Below are 21390 nucleotides of genomic sequence, written 5' to 3' on the forward strand. Positions count from 1 at the left end.
GAGGAGGAATAACGGCCCGGGGCTGTTTTCCATTGTTCGTGCCCCTTAGTTCCAGTGAAGGGACATTTTAACACTTCGGCATACTATAACATTCTAGACGATTCTGTGCTTCCAACTTTGTGGCAACAGTTTGGACAAGACCGTTTCCTGTTTCAGCATGACAATGCCCCTCCCCATGCACAAAGCGAGGTCCATACAGAAATGGTTTGTTGAGATAGGTGTGGAAGAACTTGACAAGCCTGTACAGAGCCCTGACCTCAACCCCATCGAACACCTTTGGGATGAATTGGAACGCCGACTGCGAGCCAGCCAGACCTAATCGCCCAACATCAGTGCCCGACCTCACTAATGCTCTTGTAGCTGAATGGAAGCAAGTTCCTGCCTCAACGTTCCAACATCTAGTGGAAAGCCTTCCCAGAAGAGGCAGTTATAGCAGAAAAGGAGGGGACCAACTGGGACATTTTCAGCTTCCAGGATTTTTTTTTACAGATCCTTGCGCCATGCATTATCATGCTGATACATGAGTTATGGCGGCAGATGGATAGGCCTCAAGATCTTATCATGGTATTTCTGTGCATTCAAATTGATATCGATAAAATGCAATTTTGTTCGTAGCTTATGCCTGCCCATACCATAACCCCACCTCCACCATGGGGCCCATACCATAATCCCACCTCCACCATGGGGCCCATACCATAACCCCACCTCCACCATGGGGCCCATACCATAACCACACCACGTCCATGGGGCACTCTGTTCACAACGTTGACATCAGCAAACCGCTAGCTCACACAACACCATACACGCTGTCTGCCATCTGCCCGGTACAGTTGAATCCAGGATTCATCCGTAAAGAGAACACTTCTCCAACGTGCCAGTGGCCATCGAAGATGAGCGTTTGCTCACTGAAGTCGTTTACGACGCCGAACTGCAGTCAGGTCAAGACCCTGGTGAGGACGACGAGCACGCAGATGAGCTTCCCTGAGACGGTTTCTGACAGTTTGTGGAGACATTCTTTGCTTGTGCAAACCCACACGCTTTCATCAGCTGTCCGGGTGGCTGGTCTCAGACCATACTGCAGGTGAATAAGCCGCATGTGGAGGTCCTGGGCTAGCATGGTTACACATTGTCTGCGGTTGTGAGGCCAGTTAGACATTCTGCCAAATTCTCTAACACGATGTTAGAGCCGGTTTATGTTAGAGAAATTAACATTATATTCTCTGGCAACAACTCGGGTGGACATTCCTGCAGTCATCATGCCAATTGCACGCTCTATTAAAATTTCTGTGGCATTGTGTTGTGTGACGACAACGGCACATTTTAGTGGCCTTTTCCATTCCCCAGCACAAGGTGCACATGTGTAATGATCATGCCGTTTAATCAGCTTCTTGTGCACAATGTGATAGGAATTAGCTTGATGTGCGTATGGGACATTTCTCTGATCTTTTATTTCAGATCATGAAACATGGGACCAACACTTTACGTGTTGCGCTTATATTTTTGGTTCAGTGTAATTCTAACAAATCAATGGGACAATAATATAAAGAAGTTATTGACTTTGTTATATCCTTGGGAAGTTGTTCAAATGTTGTGTATGTGTGTATATCTATATCTATATGTGTATATCTATATCATCACAGTTGAAGTTGACATGCACCTTAGCCAAATGCGTTTAAACTCAGTTTTTAACAATTCCTGACATTTAATCCTAGTAAAAGTTCCCTGTCTTAGGTCAGTTAGGATCACCACTTTATTTTAAGAATGTGAAATGTCAAAATAATAGTAGAGTGATTTATTTCAGCTTTTATTTATTTCATCACATTCCCAGTGGGTCAGAAGTTTACATACACTCAATTAGTATTTGGTAGCATTGCCTTTAAATTGTTTAACTTGGGTCAAATGTTTCAGGTAGCCTTCCACAAGTTTCCCACAGTAAGTTGGGTGAATTTTGGCCCATTCCTCCTGACAGAGCTGGTGTAACTGAGTCAGGTTTGTAGGCCTCCTTGCTCGCACACGCTTTTTCAGTTCTGCCCACACATTTTCTATAGGATTGAGGTCAGGGCTTTGTGATGGCCACTCCAATACCTAGACTTTGTTGTCCTTAAGCCATTTTTCCACAACTTTGGAAGTATGCTTGGGGTCATTGTCCATTTGGAAGACCCATTTGCGACCAAGCTTTAACTTCCTGATTGATGTCTTGAGATGTTGCTTCAATATTTCCACATAATTCTTTCCTCATGATGCCATCTATTTTGTGAAGTGCACCAGTCCCTCCTGCAGCAAAGCACCCCCCACAACATGATGCTGCCACCCCCGTGCTTCACGGTTGGGATGGTGTTCTTCTGCCCGCAAGCCTCCCCCTTTTTCCTCCAAACATAACGATGGTCATTATGGCCAAACAGTTCTATTTTTGTTTCATCAGACCAGAGGACATTTCTCCAAAAGTACGATCTTTGTCCCCATGTGCAGTTGCAAACCGTAGTCTGGCTTTTTTATTGCGGTTTTGGAGCAGTGGCTTCTTCCTTGCTGAACGGCCTTTCAGGTTATGTCGATATAGGACTCGTTTTACTGTGGATATAGATACTTTTGTACCTGTTTCCTCCAGCATCTTCACAAGGTCCTTTGCTGTTGTTCTGGGATTGATTTGCACTTTTCGCACCAAAGTATGTTCATCTCTAGGAGACAGAACGCGTCTCCTTCCTGAGCAGTATTGACTCAAATGATGTCAATTAGCCTATCAGAAGCTTCTAAAGCCATGACATCATTTTCTGGAATTTTCCAAGCTGTTTAAAGGCACAGTCAACTTAGTGCATGTAAACTTCTGACCCACTGGAATTGTGACACAGTGAATTATAAGTGAAATAATCTGTCTGTAAACAATTGTTGGAAAAACGACTTGTCATGCACAAAGTAGACGTCCTAACCGACCTGGCAAAACTATAGGTTGTTATTAACAAGAAATTTGTGGAGTGGTTGAAAAATGAGTTTTAATGACTCCGACCTAAGTTTATGTAAACTTCCGACTTCAACTGTAATTCTGTCAAATAAAATCAATCAGGGAAACTAATAAAGGCATTCGTTTTGTGATGACGCAAATCAATATCATGTTTTAGGAAGAACTGACCACTAACCCCTGCCTGACCTGTACGATCAGGAAAGATTAGGAGGATGATGATGATGGTGATGGTTAACTTCCTGGTTTTGCAGGATGTGCAGGAACGGTGGGAACTCATCCAGAAAGCTTTAAACAGAGACTTTTGCAGTTCCCATGATTTAAAGGTAAGTTAATGACTAAATTGATATTCTGTTTGTTCACTGTGGAGCAATTTTATTAGTTTTTTATGTTTTTATTTCACCTTTTTATTTAACCAGGTAGGCCAGTTGAGAACAAGTTCTCATTTACAACTGCCACCTGACCAAGATAAAGCAAAGCAGTGCGACAAAAACAACAACACAGAACTACACATAAACAAACGTACAGTCAATAACACAATAGAAAAATCTATGTACAGGTGTGTGCAAATGTGGAAGATTGGGGAGGTAAGGCAATAAATAGGCCATAGAGGTGAAATAATTACAATTTAGCATTAAGCAATTATTATCAACATTTACAATATCTATTGTTGACCAGATGCATCAATGCATTTAGATATTATTAGCTTTATTAATAAGAGAGAGGATGTTTTATGTGGTGTTGAAATGCATCTTTACTGTGTTATCAAATGTTTTTTTAGAGAGAGGAACTATCCATCAAATCCATTGTTGTATACATAATACATGTTATTACCCGAATTGGCCATGAGATGGCACCAAGATCCCGGATATCAAGGCAAAGATACTTACTGCAACAAACACCAAAAGCATTTGCCTCCTGTACTGAACATTTTTTTTTCTTTTTAATGATATTTATTGGTTTTGCATTCCCCATTTTAGAATGCCATATTGAAGTACAATGTTGCTCATGCCAAGAGATGGGACTTCACAGCTCTTCATTTGTTCTGCAACAAGGTAAGAAAAGAATGTTATTGATTTTAACTATCAACCTTAAAATATAGTCATCAGATGGACCGTCTGGGTTCAATGACATCCGAAAAATTAAAATCATTTCTGGCCTCATCAGTTAACACACACACACACACACACACACACACACACACACACACACACACACACACACACACACACACACAATCACACCCCACGCACACAATCAGCATCTGGTTTTAAGAACCGCTATTAAACTAATCCTGTTTTTTACTATCCATGAATAAACCAGTCAGATTGGCATAAACCACAGGGCTGTAGTGGTCTAGTCTGGTGCTAGGTTCAGACACAGGGCTGTAGTGGTCTAGTCTGGTGCTAGGTTCAGACACAGGGCTGTAGTGGTCTAGTCTGGTGCTCGGTTCAGACACAGGGCTGTAGTGGTCTAGTCTGGTGCTAGGTTCAGACACAGGGCTGTAGTGATCTAGTCTGGTACTAGGTTCAGACACAGGGCCGTAGTGATCTAGTCTGGTGCTCGGTTCAGACACAGGGCTGTAGTGATCTAGTCTGGTGCTAGGTTCAGACACAGGGCCGTAGTGATCTAGTCTGGTGCTCGGTTCAGACACAGGGCTGTAGTGATCTAGTCTGGTGCTAGGTTCAGACACAGGGCCGTAGTGATCTAGTCTGGTGCTAGGTTCAGACACAGGGCTGTAGTGATCTAGTCTGGTGCTAGGTTCAGACACAGGGCTGTAGTGATCTAGTCTGGTGCTAGGTTCAGACACAGGGCTGTAGTGGTCTAGTCTGGTGCTAGGTTCAGACACAGGGCTGTAGTGATCTAGTCTGGTGCTAGGTTCAGACACAGGGCTGTAGTGGTCTAGTCTGGTGCTAGGTTCAGACACAGGGCTGTAGTGATCTAGTCTGGTGCTAGGTTCAGACACAGGGCCGTAGTGATCTAGTCTGGTGCTAGGTTCAGACACAGGGCCGTAGTGATCTAGTCTGGTGCTAGGTTCAGACACAGGGCTGTAGTGATCTAGTCTGGTGCTAGGTTCAGACACAGGGCTGTAGTGATCTAGTCTGGTGCTAGGTTCAGACACAGGGCCGTAGTGATCTAGTCTGGTGCTAGGTTCAGACACAGGGCTGTAGTGATCTAGTCTGGTGCTAGGTTCAGACACAGCGCTGTAGTGGTCTAGTCTGGTGCTAGGTTCAGACACAGGGCTGTAGTGGTCTAGTCTGGTGCTAGGTTCAGACACAGGGCTGTAGTGATCTAGTCTGGTGCTAGGTTCAGACACAGGGCTGTAGTGATCTAGTCTGGTGCTAGGTTCAGACACAGGGCTGTAGTGATCTAGTCTGGTGCTAGGTTCAGACACAGGGCTGTAGTGGTCTAGTCTGGTGCTAGGTTCAGACACAGGGCTGTAGTGGTCTAGTCTGGTGCTAGGTTCAGACACAGGGCTGTAGTGGTCTAGTCTGGTGCTAGGTTCAGACACAGGGCTGTAGTGGTCTAGTCTGGTGCTAGGTTCAGACACAGGGCTGTAGTGGTCTAGTCTGGTGCTAGGTTCAGACACAGGGCTGTAGTGGTCTAGTCTGGTGCTAGGTTCAGACACAGCACAGATGGCTCGTTTGCCAATGATCCTTTTCGGCTGTGTAAATCACACGGAGTCAGTCAGTCTGGCGACATCTGCACGCCTCTCTAAAGACAACGACCGTTATACAGCAGACGCTGTACTTTTAGCTGTGTATTATCGTTGAAATGTTAGCTATAGTAAGTGACAAACTGATGACATTTATTAAGGGCTCTCTCAATGTCCGTCTTCCACTTCTAATATTTAGCCCTTACAAATTGCTGGTAAAAACAACAGATGAAATATCTCCTGGAACGGACTGTGACTGTTGAGGGGACACACATTATTTTGTTGTATTGTTTGTGTATCGTTGTTTTTTTAACATTTGTGTGACTGTCTTTTGTGTATCTATCAGTATTTTGTTAATTGTCATGTTTTGTGTGGACCCCAGGAAGATTAGCTTCTGCAAAAGTTGATGGGGATCCTAATAAATAAATCAATTTGGTTGGTTTATAGCCAAAATCACTTTTTTTTGTATTATCAGAATTTTATGGCTTCAATTCATTCTCTGTAAATTGTGAATAACTTACTGTGGGGACTAATCAAATCGAATGTATTTATATAGCCCTTCTTACATCAGCTGATATCTCAAAGTGCTGTACAGAAACCCAGCCTAAAACCCCAAACAGCAAGCAATGCAGGTGTAAAAGCACGGTGGCTAGGAAAAACTCCCTAGAAAGGCCAGAACCTAGGAAGAAACCTAGAGAGGAACCAGGCTATGAGGGCTGGCCAGTCCTCTTCTGGCTGTGCCGGGTGGAGATTATAACAGAACATGGCCAAGATGTTCAAATGTTCATAAATGACCAGCAGGGTCGAAATAATAATAATAATAATAATCACAGTGGTTGTCAAGGGTGCAACAGGTCAGCACCTCAGGGGTAAATGTCAGTTGGCTTTTCATAGCCGATCTTTGAGAGTATCTCTACCGCTCCTGCTGTCTCTAGAGAGTTGAAAACAGCAGGTCTGGGACAGGTAGCACGTCCGGTGAACAGGTCAGGGTTCCATAGCCGCAGGCAGAACAGTTGAAACTGGAGCAGCAGCACGGCCAGGTGGACTGGGGACAGCAAGAAGTCATCATGTCAGGTAGTCCTGAGGCATGGTCCTAGGGCTCAGAGAGAGAGAGAGAGAGAGAATACTTAAATTCACACATGACACTGGAGAAATACTCCAGATATAACAGACTGACCCAAGCCCCCCGATACACTGCGCTAAATACTGGAGGCTGAGACAGGAGGGGTCAGGAGACACTGTGGCCGCATCTGATGATACCCCCAGACAGGGCCAAACGGGCAGGATATAACCCCACCCACTTTACCAAAGCACAGCCCCCACACCACTAGAGGGATAACTTCAACCACCAACTTACCATCCTGAGACAAGACCGAGTATAGACCACAAAGTTCTCCGCCACGGCACAACCCAATGGGGCGCACCAACCCAGACAGGAAGACCATGTCAGTGACTCAACCCACTCAAGTGATGCACCCCTCCTAGGGACGGCATGGAAGAGCACCAGTAAGCCAGTGACTCGGCCCCTGTAATGGGGTTAGAGGCGGAGAATCCCAGTGGAGAGAGGGGAACCGGCCTTGGCAGAGACAGCAAGGGCGGTTCGTTGCTCCAGTGCCTTTCCGTTCACCTTCACAATCCTGGGCCAGACTACACTCAATCATAGGACCTACTGAAGAGATGAGTCTTCAGTAAAGACTTAAAGGTTGAGACAGAGTCTGCGTCTCTCACATGGGTAGGCAGACTATTCCATAAAAATGGAGCTCTATAGGAGAAAGCCCTACCTCCAGCTGTTTGCTTAGAAATTCTAGGAACAATTAGGAGGCCTGCGTCTTGTGACCGTAGCGTACGTGTAGGTATGTACGGCAGGACCAAATCGGAAAGATGGGTAGGAGCAAGCCCATGTAATGCTTTGTAGGTTAGCAGTAAAACCTTGAAATCAGCCCTTGCCTTAACAGGAAGCCAGTGTAGGGAGGCTAGCACTGGAGTAATATGATCAAATTTGGTTCTAGTCAGGATTCTAGCAGCCGTATTTAGCACTAACTGAAGTTTATTTAGTGCTTTATCCGGGTAGCCGGAAAGTAGAGCATTGCAGTAGTCTAACCTAGAAGTAACAAAAGCATGGATTAATTGTTCTGCATCAATTTTGGACAGAACATTTCAGATCTTTGCAATGTTATGCAGATGGAAAAAAGCTGTCCTTGAAACAATATTGATATGTTTGTCAAAAGAGAGATCAGGGTCCAGAGTAACGCCGAGGTCCTTCATAGTTTTATTTGAGACGACTGTACAACCATCAAGATTAATTGTCAGATTCAACAGAAGATCTCTTTGTTTCTTGGGACCTAGAACAAGCATCTCTGTTTTGTTCGAGTTTAAAAGTAGAAAGTTTGCAGCCATCCACTTCCTTATGTCTGAGACACAGGCTTCTAGCGAGGGCAATTTTGGGGCTTCACCATGTTTCATTGAAATGTACAGCTGTGTGTCATCCGCATAGCAGTGAAAGTTAACATTATGTTTTCGAATGACATCCCCAAGAGGTAAAATATATAGTGAAAACAATAGTGGTCCTAAAAAGGAACCTTGAGAAACACTGAAATTTACAGTTGTTTTGTCAGAGGACAAACCATTCACAGAGACAAACTGATATCTTTCCGATAGATAAGATCTAAACCAGGCCAGAACTTGTCCGTGTAGACCAATTTGGGTTTCCAATCTCTCCAAAAGAATGTGGTGATCGATGGTATCAAAAGCAGCACTAAGGTCTAGGAGCACGAGGACAAATGCAGAGCCTCGGTCTGACGCCATTAAAAGGTCATTTACCACCTTCACAAGTGCAGTCTCAGTGCTATGATGGGGTCTAAAACCAGACTGAAGCCTCTTTACTTTTTGAAACTCAATGGTGTCGAGGATGACGTCGTCCCCCAGTGACTGTACGTACATACCCCAACCAGAAGCCATGGATTACAGGCAACATCCGCACTGAGCTAAAGGGTAGAGCTCCGCTTTCAAGGAGTGGGACTCTAACCTGGAAGCTCATAAGAAATCCCGCTATGCCCTCCGACGAACCATCAAACAGGCAAAGCATCAATGCAGGACTAAGATTGAATCGTACTACACCGGCTCTGACGCTCGTCGAATGTGGCAGGGCTTGCAAACCATTAGACTACAAGGGGAAGCACAGCCGAGAGCTGCCCAGTGACACGAGCCTACCAGACGAGCTAAACTACTTCTATGCTCGCTTCGAAGGCAAATGTCACTGAAACATGCATGAGAGCACCAGCTGTTCCGGAAGACTGTGATCACGCTCTCTGCAGTCGTTGTGAGTAAGACCTTTAAACAGGTCAACATTTCCAAGGCCGCAGGGCCAGATGTTTTAAGCAGACCAACATAGTGCCCGTGCCCAAGAACACTTAGGTAACCTGCCTAAATGACGACCGACCCGTAGCACTCATGTCTGTAGCCATGAAGTGCTTTGAACGGCTGGTCATGGCTCACATCAACACCATTATCCCAGAAACCCTAGACCCACTCCAATTTGCATACCGCCCTAACAGATCCACAAATGACTCAATATCTATTGCACTCCACACTGCCCTTTCCCACCTGGACAAAAGGAATACCTATGTGAGAATGCTATTCATGAACTAGAGCTCAGCATTCAACACCATAGTACCCTTAAAGCTCATCACTAAGCTAAGGACCCTGGGACTAAACACCTCCCTCTGCAACTGGATCCTGGACTTCCTGACGGGCCGCCTCCAGGTGGTAAGGGTAGGTAACACATCCGCCACGCTGATCCTCAACACAGGGTTCCCTCAGGAGTGCGTGCTCAGTCCCCTCCTGTACTCCCTGTTCACTCATGAATGCACGACCAGGAACGACTCCAACACCATAATTAAGTTTGCCGATGACACAACATGTGTAGGCCTGATCACTAACAATGAATAGACAGCCTATAGGGAGGAGGTCAGAGACCTGGCCGTGTGGTGCCAGGACAACAACCTCTCCCTCAACGTGATCAAGACAAAGGAGATGATTGTGGACTACAGGAAAAAGAGGACCGAGAACGCCCCCATTCTCATCGACGGGGCTGCAGTGGAGCAGGTTGAGAGCTTCAAGTTCCTTGGTGTCCACATCATCACAAACTAACATGGTACAAGTACACCAAGACAGTCGTGAAGAGGGCACGACAAAACCTATTCCTCTTCGGGAGACTGAAAAGATTTGGCATGGGTCCTCAGATCCTCATAAGGTTCTACAGCTACACCATCGAGAGCATCCTGACTGGTTGCATCACTGCCTGGTATGGCAACTGCTCTGCCTCCGACCGCAAGGCATAACAGAGGGTAGTGCGTACGACCCAGTACATCACCGGGTCCAAGCTTCCTGCCATCCAGCATCTCTATACCAGGCGGTGTCAGAGGAAGGCCCTAAAAATTGTCAGACTCCAGCCACCCCAGTCATAGACTGTTCTCTCTGCTACCGCACGGCAAGCGTTACCAGAGCGCCAAGTCTAGGTCCAAGAGGCTTCTAAACAGCTTTTACCCCCAAGCCATAAGACTCCTGAACACCTAATCAAAGGGCTACCCAGACTATTTGCATTGCCCTCTCCCCCTCTTTTACACCGCTGCTACTCTCGGTTTTAACATCTATGCATAGTCACTTTAATAACTCTACCTATATCTTTATATTACCTCAACTAACCGGTGCCCCCACACATTGACTCTGTACCGGTACCCCTGTATATAGTCTCGCTATTGTTATTTTACTAATGCTCTTTAATTACTTGTTACTTTTTTCCCCTAATTCTTATCTGTATTTTTTTTATCTGTATTTAAAAAAATATATATGCTTTGTTGGTTAAGGGCTTGTAAGTAGGCATTACACTGTAAGGTCTACACCTGTTGTATTCAGCATTACACTGTAATGTCTACACCTGTTGTATTCAGCATTACACTGTAAGGTCTACTACACCTGTTGTATTCAGCATTACACTGTGAGGTCTACTACACCTGTTGTATTCAGCATTACACTGTGAGGTCTACTACACCTGTTGTATTCAGCATTTCACTGTGAGGTCTACTACACCTGTTGTATTCAGCATTTCACTGTAAGGTCTACTACACCTGTTGTATTCAGCATTTCACTGTGAGGTCTACTACACCTGTTGTATTCAGCATTTCACTGTAAGGTCTACACCTGTTGTATTCAGCATTACACTGTAAGGTCTACACCTGTTGTATTCTGCACAAGTGACTAATAACATTTGATTTGATAGATAATTTACAGGGCCATGCAGCCCAGTGAAGACCTGGATACACTCAGTGATGAGAGAGCTGCCTCATTGGCTGTCTGTCTTATCTAGTGGCAAACTCGCCATCCTCTACTCATCTGTCTCTCCCTCTCTCTGTCTCTCTGTCTCTCTCTCTCTCTCTCTCTCTCTCTGTCTCTCTCTCTGTCTCTCTCTCTCTCTCTCTCTGTCTCTCTCTCTCTGTCTCTCTCTCTGTCTCTCTCTCTCTGTCTCTCTGTCTCTCTCTCTCTGTCTCTCTCTCTCTTATTTATATATATATATATATATATATATATATATCTGTTGGCACCTGCCCTGTCTAGTTGCTGTAGCTACAGTCCCAAATCTTTTTGTGCTCTCTTGCTGACGATCACAATATGATCTGGCAAGACAACCCTTACCCATCTGGGACCAGACTACAGCAGACCAGTCAGAGAGAACCTCCAAATAAATGCAACATCAGCACCTGCCTACTATCTAGCTAACCGTCACTAGAGAAAATGGGATCAATTTGCATGCTGTCTAGGTAACCGTCAGTAGGGAAAATGGGATCAATTTGCATGCTGTCTAGCTAACCATCAGTAGGGAAAATGGGATCAATTTGCATGCTGTCTAGCTAACCATCAGTAGGGAAAATGGGATCAATTTGCCTGAATTGTAGCAGTGGAAATATATGGGTGACATCTTGACTGAGCAGTCAATTGGTTTATATAGTCTCGTCATCAACTGATTTAAAGAGTGGTGTGTCGCTCTCTCTACAGCTCTGTTTTTCTTCTAACACAGAAACCTAAAACTCCGGTAGAGCTACAAGAGAATAGAATTGTTTGAAAAGACACGTTTCATTATTGTTTGTTTCTCATCTCAAGAAAATACACTACCAGTCAAAAGTGTGGACACACCTACTCATTTTTGTTATTTTTTTTACTATTTTCTACATTGTAGAATAATAGTGAAGACGTTAAAACTATGAAATAACACCAATCATGTAGTAACCAAAAAAAGTGTTAAACAAATCTAAATATATTTCAGATTCTTCAAAGTATTTGCAAAGCTGTCATCAAGGCAAAAGGTGGCTATTTTGAAGAATCTCAAATATGAAATATATTTTGGTTAGTTTAACACTTTTTTTTTGGTTAATACATGATTCCATATGTGTTATTTCATAGTTTTGACGTCTTCACTATTCTATATATCCCTCCCTATTTCAAGCGTGTCAAGACAGCAGGTAGTCTAGCGGTTAGAGCATTGGGCCAGTAACCAAAAGGTTGCTGGATTAAATCACCGAGCTGACAAGGTAAAAATCTGTAATTCTGCACCTGAGCAAGGCAGTTAACCCCCTGTTCCCCGGGCGCCGAAGGCGTGGATGTGTTGATTAAGGCAGCCCCCCCCCCGCACCTCTCTCATTCAGAGGGGTTGGGTTAAAGGCGGAAGACACATTTCAGTTGAATGCATTCAGTTGTACAACTAACTAGGTATCACCCTTTTCTTTAGCCTTTAGGCACAAAATGTAATTGATATAATGTACAGTCTGTATGAGAATGGCAATGCTGTGTCGGCAGTTATACATGCAGGGTGGAACAGGAGTCAAGAGAACTCATTTAATCCCATTCCATATAAAGGTAGCGTTTAGTAGGCTGTCAGAGGATAACAGCTGACTGACATCATATGATAACAGAGAAACACAATGCATTATTCCATTCTTAAACATGTCAAATTGATTTGCAAAAACACTTATGTCATAAATCATGTTATAGAGTGAATTATTAATGTTTTTTTTTTTTTTACATTGACAAATAGGAAATGCACTACATGAACAAAAGTATGTGGACACCTGCTCGTCTGAACATCTCATTCTAAAATCATGGGCATTAATATGGAGTTGGTCCCCCCCTTTGCTGCTATAACAGCCTCCACTCTTCTGGGAAAGGCTTTCCACTAGATGTTGAAACATTGCTGCGGGGACTTGCTTCCTTTCAGCCACAAGAGCATTAGTGAGGTCGGGCACTGATGTTGGGCGATTAGGCCTGGCTCGCAGTCGGTATTCCAATTCATCCCAAAGCTGTTAGATGGGGTTGAGGTCAGGGTTCTGTGCAGGCCAGTCAAGTTCTTCCACACTGATGTGTAGGGGACTTGCTTTCATTCAAATCAAATTTACTGGTCACATAAACATATTTAGCAGATGTTATTGCGGGTGTAGCAAAATGCTTGTGTTTCTAGCTCCAACAGTGCAGTAGCATCTAACAATTCACAACAATACACACACGTAAAATAATGGCATTAATGAGGTCAGGTACCGATGTTGGGCGATTAGGCCTGGCTCACAGTCGGCGTTCGATGAGGTTGAGGTCAGGGCTTTGTGCAGGCCATTCAAGTTCTTCCATACCAATCTCGACAAACCATTTCTGTATGGACCTTGCTTTGTGCACGGGGGCATTGTCATGTTGAAACAGGAAAGGGCCTTCCCCAAACTGCTGCCACAAAGTTGGAGGCACAGAATCGTCTAGAATGTCATGGTATGTTGTAGCGTTAAGATTTCCCTTCACTGGAGCTAAGGGGCCCGAACCACGAAAAACAGCCCCAGACCATTATTCCTACTCCACCAAACTTTACAGTTGGCACTATGCATTGGGGCAGGTAGCCTTCTCCTGGCATCTGCCAAACCCAGGTTTGTCTGTTGGACTGCCAGATGATGAAGCGTGATTCATCACTCCAGAGAACAAGTTTCCACTGCTCCAGAGTCCAATGGCGGTGAGCTTTACACCACTCCAGCCTACACTTGGCATTGCGCATGATTAACTCTTAGGCTTTTGTGCGGCTGCTCGGTCAGGCCATGGAAAACCATTTCATGAAGCACCCGACAAACAGTTCCTGTGTCTGACGTTTCTTCCAGAGGCAGTTTGGAACTCAGTAGTGAGTGTTGCAACCGAGGACAGACCATTTTGATGTGCTACGAGCTTTTGTGAGCTTTTGTGTCCTACCACTTCGCGGTTGAGCCGTTGTTGCTCCTAGACGTTTCCACTTCACAATAACAGCACTTCCAGTTGCCCAGGGCGGCTCTAGCAAGGCAGAAATTTGACGAACTGACTTGTTGGAAAGTTGACATCCTATGACAAGTCACTGAGCTCTTCAGTAACGCCATTCAACTGCCAATGTTTGTCTATGGAGATTACATGGCTGTGTGCTCGATTTTTATACACCTGTCAGGAACGGGTGTGGTTGAAATAGCCGAATCCACAAATTTAAAGGGGTGTCCACACATATTGTTCCTATTTGAAATTGAAAGGGGTGTCCACACACTTTTGTGTATGTAGCGGCCATATTTTTCCTCACAATAAAATTGAAGCGACGTACGCTTGTATCAGGAGTTGCTTGTTTTTATGAAATCAAAAAACAGAAATATGAGGTACCAGATTCTAGAATATGCACCCCACACACACACCCACAATATGTATTTTTTGGACAACTGACAAGCTAATACCTTGATGTACAGCATAGGTGGGGGAGGGATTGGGAAGGAGGGATGAAGGATAGAGAGGAGGAGAGAGGGATGAAGGATAGAGAGGAGGGATGAAGGATAGAGAGGGATGTAGGGAGAAGAGGTAGTGGTAATTATAGAGAGGAGGAGAGAGGAGGTAGTGGTAATTATAGAGAGGAGGAGAGAGGAGGTAGGGGTAATTATAGAGGAGGAGAGAGGAGGTAGTGGTAATTATAGAGAGGAGGTAGTGTAATTATAGAGAAGAGGAGAGAGGAGGTAGGGGTAATTATAGAGAAGAGGGGAGAAGAGGTAGTGGTAATTATAGAGAGGAGGAGAGAGGAGGTAGTGGTAATTATAGAGAGGAGGAGAGAAGTGGTAGTGGTAATTATAGAGAGGAGGAGAGAAGTGGTAGTGGTAATTATAGAGAGGAGAGAAGTGGTAGTGGTAATTATAGAGGAGGAGAGAAGAGGTAGGGGTAATTATAGAGGAGGAGAGAGGAGGTAGGGGTAATTATAGAGGAGGAGAGGAGGTAGGGGTAATTATAGAGAGGAGGAGAGAAGAGGTAGGGGTAATTATAGAGACGAGGAGAGAAGAGGTAGGGGTAATTATAGAGGAGAGAAGAGGTAGGGGTAATTGTAGAGGAGGAGAGAGGAGGTAGGGGTAATTATAGAGAAGAGGTAGTGGTAATTATAGAGAGGAGGAGAGAAGTGGTAGTGGTAATTATAGAGGAGAGAGGAGGTAGGGGTAATTATAGAGGAGGTAGGGGTAATTATAGAGGAGGAGAGAGGAGGTAGGGGTAATTAGAGAGGAGGAGGTAGGGGTAATTATAGAGAGGAGGAGAGAAGAGGTAGGGGTAATTATGGAGGAGAGAGGAGAAGAGGTAGGGGTAATTATAGAGAGGAGGCGAGAAGAGGTAAGGGTAATTATAGAGGAGGAGAGAAGAGGTAGGGGTAATTATAGAGAGGAGGAGAGAAGAGGTAGTGGTAATTATAGAGAGGAGGAGAGAAGAGGTAGTGGTAATTATAGAGAGGAGGAGGGAAGAGGTAGGGGTAATTATAGAGAGGAGGAGAGAAGAGGTAGTGGTAATTATAGAGGAGGAGAGGGGAGGTAGTGGTAATTATAGAGAGGAGGAGAGAAGAGGTAGGGGTAATTATAGAGGAGGAGAGAGCAGGTAGTGGTAATTATAGAGAGGAGGGGAGAAGAGGTAGTGGTAATTATAGAGAGGAGGTAGTGTAATTATAGAGAAGAGGAGAGAGGAGGTAGTGGTAATTATAGAGGAGGAGAGAGGAGGTAGGGGTAATTATAGAGGAGGAGAGAGGAGGTAGGGTTAATTATAGAGAGGAGGAGAGAAGAGGTAGGGGTAATTATAGAGGAGGAGAGAGGAGAGAAGAGGTAGGGGTAATTATAGAGGAGGAGAGAGGAGGTAGGGGTAATTATAGAGAAGAGGGGAGAAGAGGTAGTGGTAATTATAGAGAGGAGGAGAGAAGTGGTAGTGGTAATTATAGAGGAGAGAGGAGGTAGGGGTAATTATAGAGGAGGTAGGGGTAATTATAGAGGAGAGAGGAGGTAAGGGTAATTATAGAGGAGGAGAGAGGAGAGAAGAGGTAGTGGTAATTATAGAGGAGGAGAGAGGAGGTAGGGGTAATTATTGAGAGGAGGAGAGAAGAGGTAGGGGTAATTATGGAGGAGGAGAGAGGAGAGAAGAGGTAGGGGTAATTATAGAGGAGGAGAGAGGAGGTAGGGGTAATTATAGAGAGGAGGAGAGAAGAGTTAGGGGTAATTATAGAGAGGAGGAGAGAAGAGGTAGTGGTAATTATAGAGAGGAGAAGAGAGGAGGTAGGGGTAATTATAGAGGAGAGAGGAGAAGAGGTAGGGGTAATTATAGAGAGGAGGAGAGAAGAGGTAGGGGTAATTATAGAGAGGAGGAGAGAAGAGGTAAGGGTAATTATAGAGGAGGAGAGAAGAGGTAGTGGTAAATGGAGAGAGGAGGTAGTGGTAATTATAGAGAGGAGGTGGTAGTGGTAATTATAGAGAGGAGGAAGGGGGTGTTGTGGTAATTATAGAGAGCAGGAGAGAAGAGGTAGTGGTAATTATAGAGAGGAGGAGAGAAGAGGTAGTGGTAATTATAGAGAGGAGGAGAGAAGAGGTAGTGGTAATTATAGAGAGGAGGAGAGAGGAGGTAGTGGTAATTATAGAGAGGAGGAGAGAGGAGGTAGTGGTAATTATAGAGAGGAGGAGAGAGGAGGTAGTGGTAATTATAGAGAGGAGGAGAGAAGAGGTAGTGGTAATTATAGAGAGGAGGAGAGAGGAGGTAGTGGTAATTATAGAGAGGAGGAGAGAGGAGGTAGTGGTAATTATAGAGAGGAGGAGAGAAGAGGTAGTGGTAATTATAGAGAGGAGGAGAGAGGAGGTAGGGGTAATTATAGAGAGGAGGAGAGAAGAGGTAGTGGTAATTATAGAGAGGAGGAGAGAGGAGGTAGTGGTAAATGGAGAGAGGAGGTAGTGGTAATTATAGAGAGGAGGTGGTAGTGGTAATTATAGAGAGGAGGAAGGGGGTGTTGTGGTAATTATAGAGAGCAGGAGAGAGGAGGTAGGGGTAATTATAGAGAGGAGGAGAGAAGAGGTAGTGGTAATTATAGAGAGGAGGAGAGAAGAGGTAGTGGTAATTATAGAGAGGAGGAGAGAGGAGGTAGGGGTAATTATAGAGAGGAGGAGAGAGAGGTAGTGGTAATTATAGAGAGGAGGAGAGAAGAGGTAGGGGTAATTATAGAGAGGAGGAGAGAAGAGGTAGTGGTAATTATAGAGAGGAGGTAGTGGTAATTATAGAGACGAGGAGAGAAGAGGTAGTGGTAATTATAGAGACGAGGAGAGAGGAGGTAGTGGTAATTATAGAGAGGAGGAGAGAAGAGGTAGTGGTAATTATAGAGGAGGAGAGAGGAGGTAGTGGTAATTATAGAGAGGAGGAGAGAAGAGGTAGGGGTAATTATAGAGAGGAGGAGAGAGGAGGTAGTGGTAATTATAGAGAGGAGGAGAGAAGAGGTAGTGGTAATTATAGAGACGAGGAGAGAGGAGGTAGTGGTAATTATAGAGAGGAGGAGAGAAGAGGTAGTGGTAATTATAGAGGAGGAGAGAGGAGGTAGTGGTAATTATAGAGAGGAGGAGAGAAGAGGTAGGGGTAATTATAGAGAGGAGGAGAGAAGAGGTAGTGGTAATTATAGAGAGGAGGTAGTGGTAATTATAGAGACGAGGAGAGAAGAGGTAGTGGTAATTATAGAGAGGAGGAGAGAAGAGGTAGTGGTAATTATAGAGAGGAGGAGAGAAGAGGTAGTGGTAATTATAGAGGAGGAGAGAGGAGGTAGTGGTAATTATAGAGAGGAGGAGAGAAGAGTTAGGGGTAATTATAGAGAGGAGGAGAGAAGAGGTAGTGGTAATTATAGAGAGGAGGAGAGAAGAGTTAGGGGTAATTATAGAGAGGAGGAGAGAAGAGGTAGTGGTAATTATAGAGAGGAGAAGAGAGGAGGTAGGGGTAATTATAGAGGAGAGAGGAGAAGAGGTAGGGGTAATTATAGAGAGGAGGAGAGAAGAGGTAGGGGTAATTATAGAGAGGAGGAGAGAAGAGGTAAGGGTAATTATAGAGGAGGAGAGAAGAGGTAGTGGTAAATGGAGAGAGGAGGTAGTGGTAATTATAGAGAGGAGGTGGTAGTGGTAATTATAGAGAGGAGGAAGGGGGTGTTGTGGTAATTATAGAGAGCAGGAGAGAAGAGGTAGTGGTAATTATAGAGAGGAGGAGAGAAGAGGTAGTGGTAATTATAGAGAGGAGGAGAGAGGAGGTAGTGGTAATTATAGAGAGGAGGAGAGAGGAGGTAGTGGTAATTATAGAGAGGAGGAGAGAAGAGGTAGTGGTAATTATAGAGAGGAGGAGAGAGGAGGTAGTGGTAATTATAGAGAGGAGGAGAGAGGAGGTAGTGGTAATTATAGAGAGGAGGAGAGAAGAGGTAGTGGTAATTATAGAGAGGAGGAGAGAGGAGGTAGTGGTAATTATAGAGAGGAGGAGAGAGGAGGTAGGGGTAATTATAGAGAGGAGGAGAGAAGAGGTAGTGGTAATTATAGAGAGGAGGAGAGAGGAGGTAGTGGTAAATGGAGAGAGGAGGTAGTGGTAATTATAGAGAGGAGGTGGTAGTGGTAATTATAGAGAGGAGGAAGGGGGTGTTGTGGTAATTATAGAGAGCAGGAGAGAGGAGGTAGGGGTAATTATAGAGAGGAGGAGAGAAGAGGTAGTGGTAATTATAGAGAGGAGGAGAGAAGAGGTAGTGGTAATTATAGAGAGGAGGAGAGAGGAGGTAGGGGTAATTATAGAGAGGAGGAGAGAAGAGGTAGTGGTAATTATAGAGAGGAGGAGAGAAGAGGTAGGGGTAATTATAGAGAGGAGGAGAGAAGAGGTAGTGGTAATTATAGAGAGGAGGTAGTGGTAATTATAGAGACGAGGAGAGAAGAGGTAGTGGTAATTATAGAGACGAGGAGAGAGGAGGTAGTGGTAATTATAGAGACGAGGAGAGAGGAGGTAGTGGTAATTATAGAGAGGAGGAGAGAAGAGGTAGTGGTAATTATAGAGGAGGAGAGAGGAGGTAGTGGTAATTATAGAGAGGAGGAGAGAAGAGGTAGGGGTAATTATAGAGAGGAGGAGAGAAGAGGTAGGGGTAATTATAGAGAGGAGGAGAGAGGAGGTAGTGGTAATTATAGAGAGGAGGAGAGAAGAGGTAGTGGTAATTATAGAGACGAGGAGAGAAGAGGTAGTGGTAATTATAGAGGAGGAGAGAGGAGGTAGTGGTAATTATAGAGAGGAGGAGAGAAGAGGTAGTGGTAATTATAGAGAGGAGGTAGTGGTAATTATAGAGGAGAGAGAAGAGGTAGTGGTAATTATAGAGGAGGAGAGAAGAGGTAGGGGTAATTATAGAGAGGAGGAGAGAAGAGGTAGTGGTAATTATAGAGAGGAGGTAGTGGTAATTATAGAGACGAGGAGAGAAGAGGTAGTGGTAATTATAGAGAGGAGGAGAGAAGAGGTAGTGGTAATTATAGAGACGAGGAGAGAGGAGGTAGTGGTAATTATAGAGAGGAGGAGAGAGGAGGTAGTGGTAATTATAGAGACGAGGAGAGAAGAGGTAGTGGTAATTATAGAGAGGAGGAGAGAAGAGGTAGGGGTAATTATAGAGAGGAGGAGAGAAGTGGTAGTGGTAATTATAGAGACGAGGAGAGAAGAGGTAGTGGTAATTATAGAGAGGAGGAGAGAAGAGGTAGTGGTAATTATAGAGAGGAGGGGAGAAGTGGTAGTGGTAAATGAAGAGAGGAGGAGAGAGGAGGTAGTGGTAATTATAGAGAGGAGGAGAGAGGAGGTAGGGGTAATTATAGAGAGGAGGAGAGAGGAGGTAGTGGTAAATCTGTCTCCATCTTCAGCAGTCCACGGCATCCCCCTCTCTTCCCTACGGCAGCCCCCTCTCTTCTCTACGGCAGCCCCCTCTCCTCCCTACGGCAGCCTCCTCTCCTCCCTACAGCATCCCCCTCTCCTCCCTACGGCATCCTCCTCTCTACGGCATCCCCCTCTCCTCCCTACGGCATCCCCCTCTCCTCTCTACGGTATCCCCCTCTCCTCTCTACGGCATCCCCCTCTCCTCTCTACGGCATCCCCCTCTCCTCTCTACGGCATCCCCCTCTCCTCTCTACGGCATCCCCCTCTCCTCTCTACGGCATCCCCCTCTCCTCCCTACGGCATCCCCCTCTCCTCTCTACGGTATCCCCCTCTCCTCTCTACGGCATCCCGAGACTTCTCTGGTCTCTACTCCTCCCGTTGTGGGGTCTGAGACGCCGACGGCTCCCACCATTAGCTCTGACAAATTGAAAACCCTAGTCATTGGCGACTCCATTACCCGCAGTATTAGACTTAAAACTAATCATCCAGCGATCATACACTGTTTACCAGGGGGCAGGGCTACCGACGTTAAGGCTAATCTAAAGACGGTGCTGGCTAAAGCTAAAACTGGCGAGTGTAGAGAGTATAGAGATATTGTTATCCACGTCGGCACCAACGATGTTAGGATGAAACAGTCAGAGGTCACCAAGCGCAACATAGCTTCAGCGTGTAAATCAGCTAGAAAGATGTGTCGGCATCGATTAATTGTCTCTGGCCCCCTCCCAGTTAGGGGGAGTGATGAGCTCTACAGCAGAGTCTCACAACTCAATCGCTGGTTGAAAACTGTTTTCTGCCCCTCCCAAAAGATAGAATTTGTAGATAATTGGCCCTCTTTCTGGGACTCACCCACAAACAGGACCAAGCCTGGCCTGTTGAGGAGTGACGGACTCCATCCTAGCTGGAGGGGTGCTCTCATCTTATCTACGAACATAGACAGGGCTCTAACTCCTCTAGCTCCACAATGAAATAGGGTGCAGGCCAGGCAGCAGGCTGTTAGCCAGCCTGCCAGCTTAGTGGAGTCTGCCACTAGCACAGTCAGTGTAGTCAGCTCAGCTTCCCCCATTGAGACCGTGTCTGTGCCTCGATCTAGGTTGGGCAAAATTAAAAATGGCGGTGTTCGCTTTAGCAATCTCACTAGTATAAAGACCTCCTCCATTCCTGCCATTATTGAAAGAGATTGTGATACCTCACATCTCAAAATTGGGTTACTTAATGTTAGATCCCTCACTTCCAAGGCAGTTATAGTCAATGAACTAATCACTGATAATAATCTTGATGTGATTGGCCTGACTGAAACATGGCTTAAGCCTGATGAATTTACTGTGTTAAATGAGGCCTCACCCCCAGGTTACATTAGTGACCATACCCCCCGTGCATCCGGCAAAGGCGGAGGTGTTGCTAACATTTACGATAGCAAATTTCAATTTACAAAAAAAAAAACAACAATGACGTTTTCGTCTTTTGAGCTTCTAGTCATGAAATCTATGCAGCCTACTCACTCACTTTTTATAGCTACTGTTTATAGGCCTCCTGGGCCATATGCAGTGTTCCT

The 21390-nt window shown here is 45.0% G+C and overlaps 1 protein-coding gene across 2 annotated transcripts in view; it reads left to right on the forward strand.

Annotated features, from left to right (window-relative positions):
• Positions 1-21390, forward strand: part of LOC106589925 (poly(ADP-ribose) glycohydrolase) — a 109239-nt gene that overhangs the window by 8561 nt on the left and 79288 nt on the right. For both annotated transcript variants that reach the window (XM_014180372.3, XM_014180373.3), the window contains 2 exons: positions 3208-3279; positions 3934-4008. In XM_014180372.3, the coding sequence (XP_014035847.1) occupies positions 3208-3279; positions 3934-4008 (147 nt within the window). The remainder of the gene's footprint in view (positions 1-3207; positions 3280-3933; positions 4009-21390) is intronic.

The sequence above is a fragment of the Salmo salar genome, chromosome 28 (genome assembly GCF_965601325.2).
Source record: "Salmo salar chromosome 28, fSalSal1, whole genome shotgun sequence".
Lineage (NCBI taxonomy): Eukaryota > Metazoa > Chordata > Actinopteri > Salmoniformes > Salmonidae > Salmo > Salmo salar.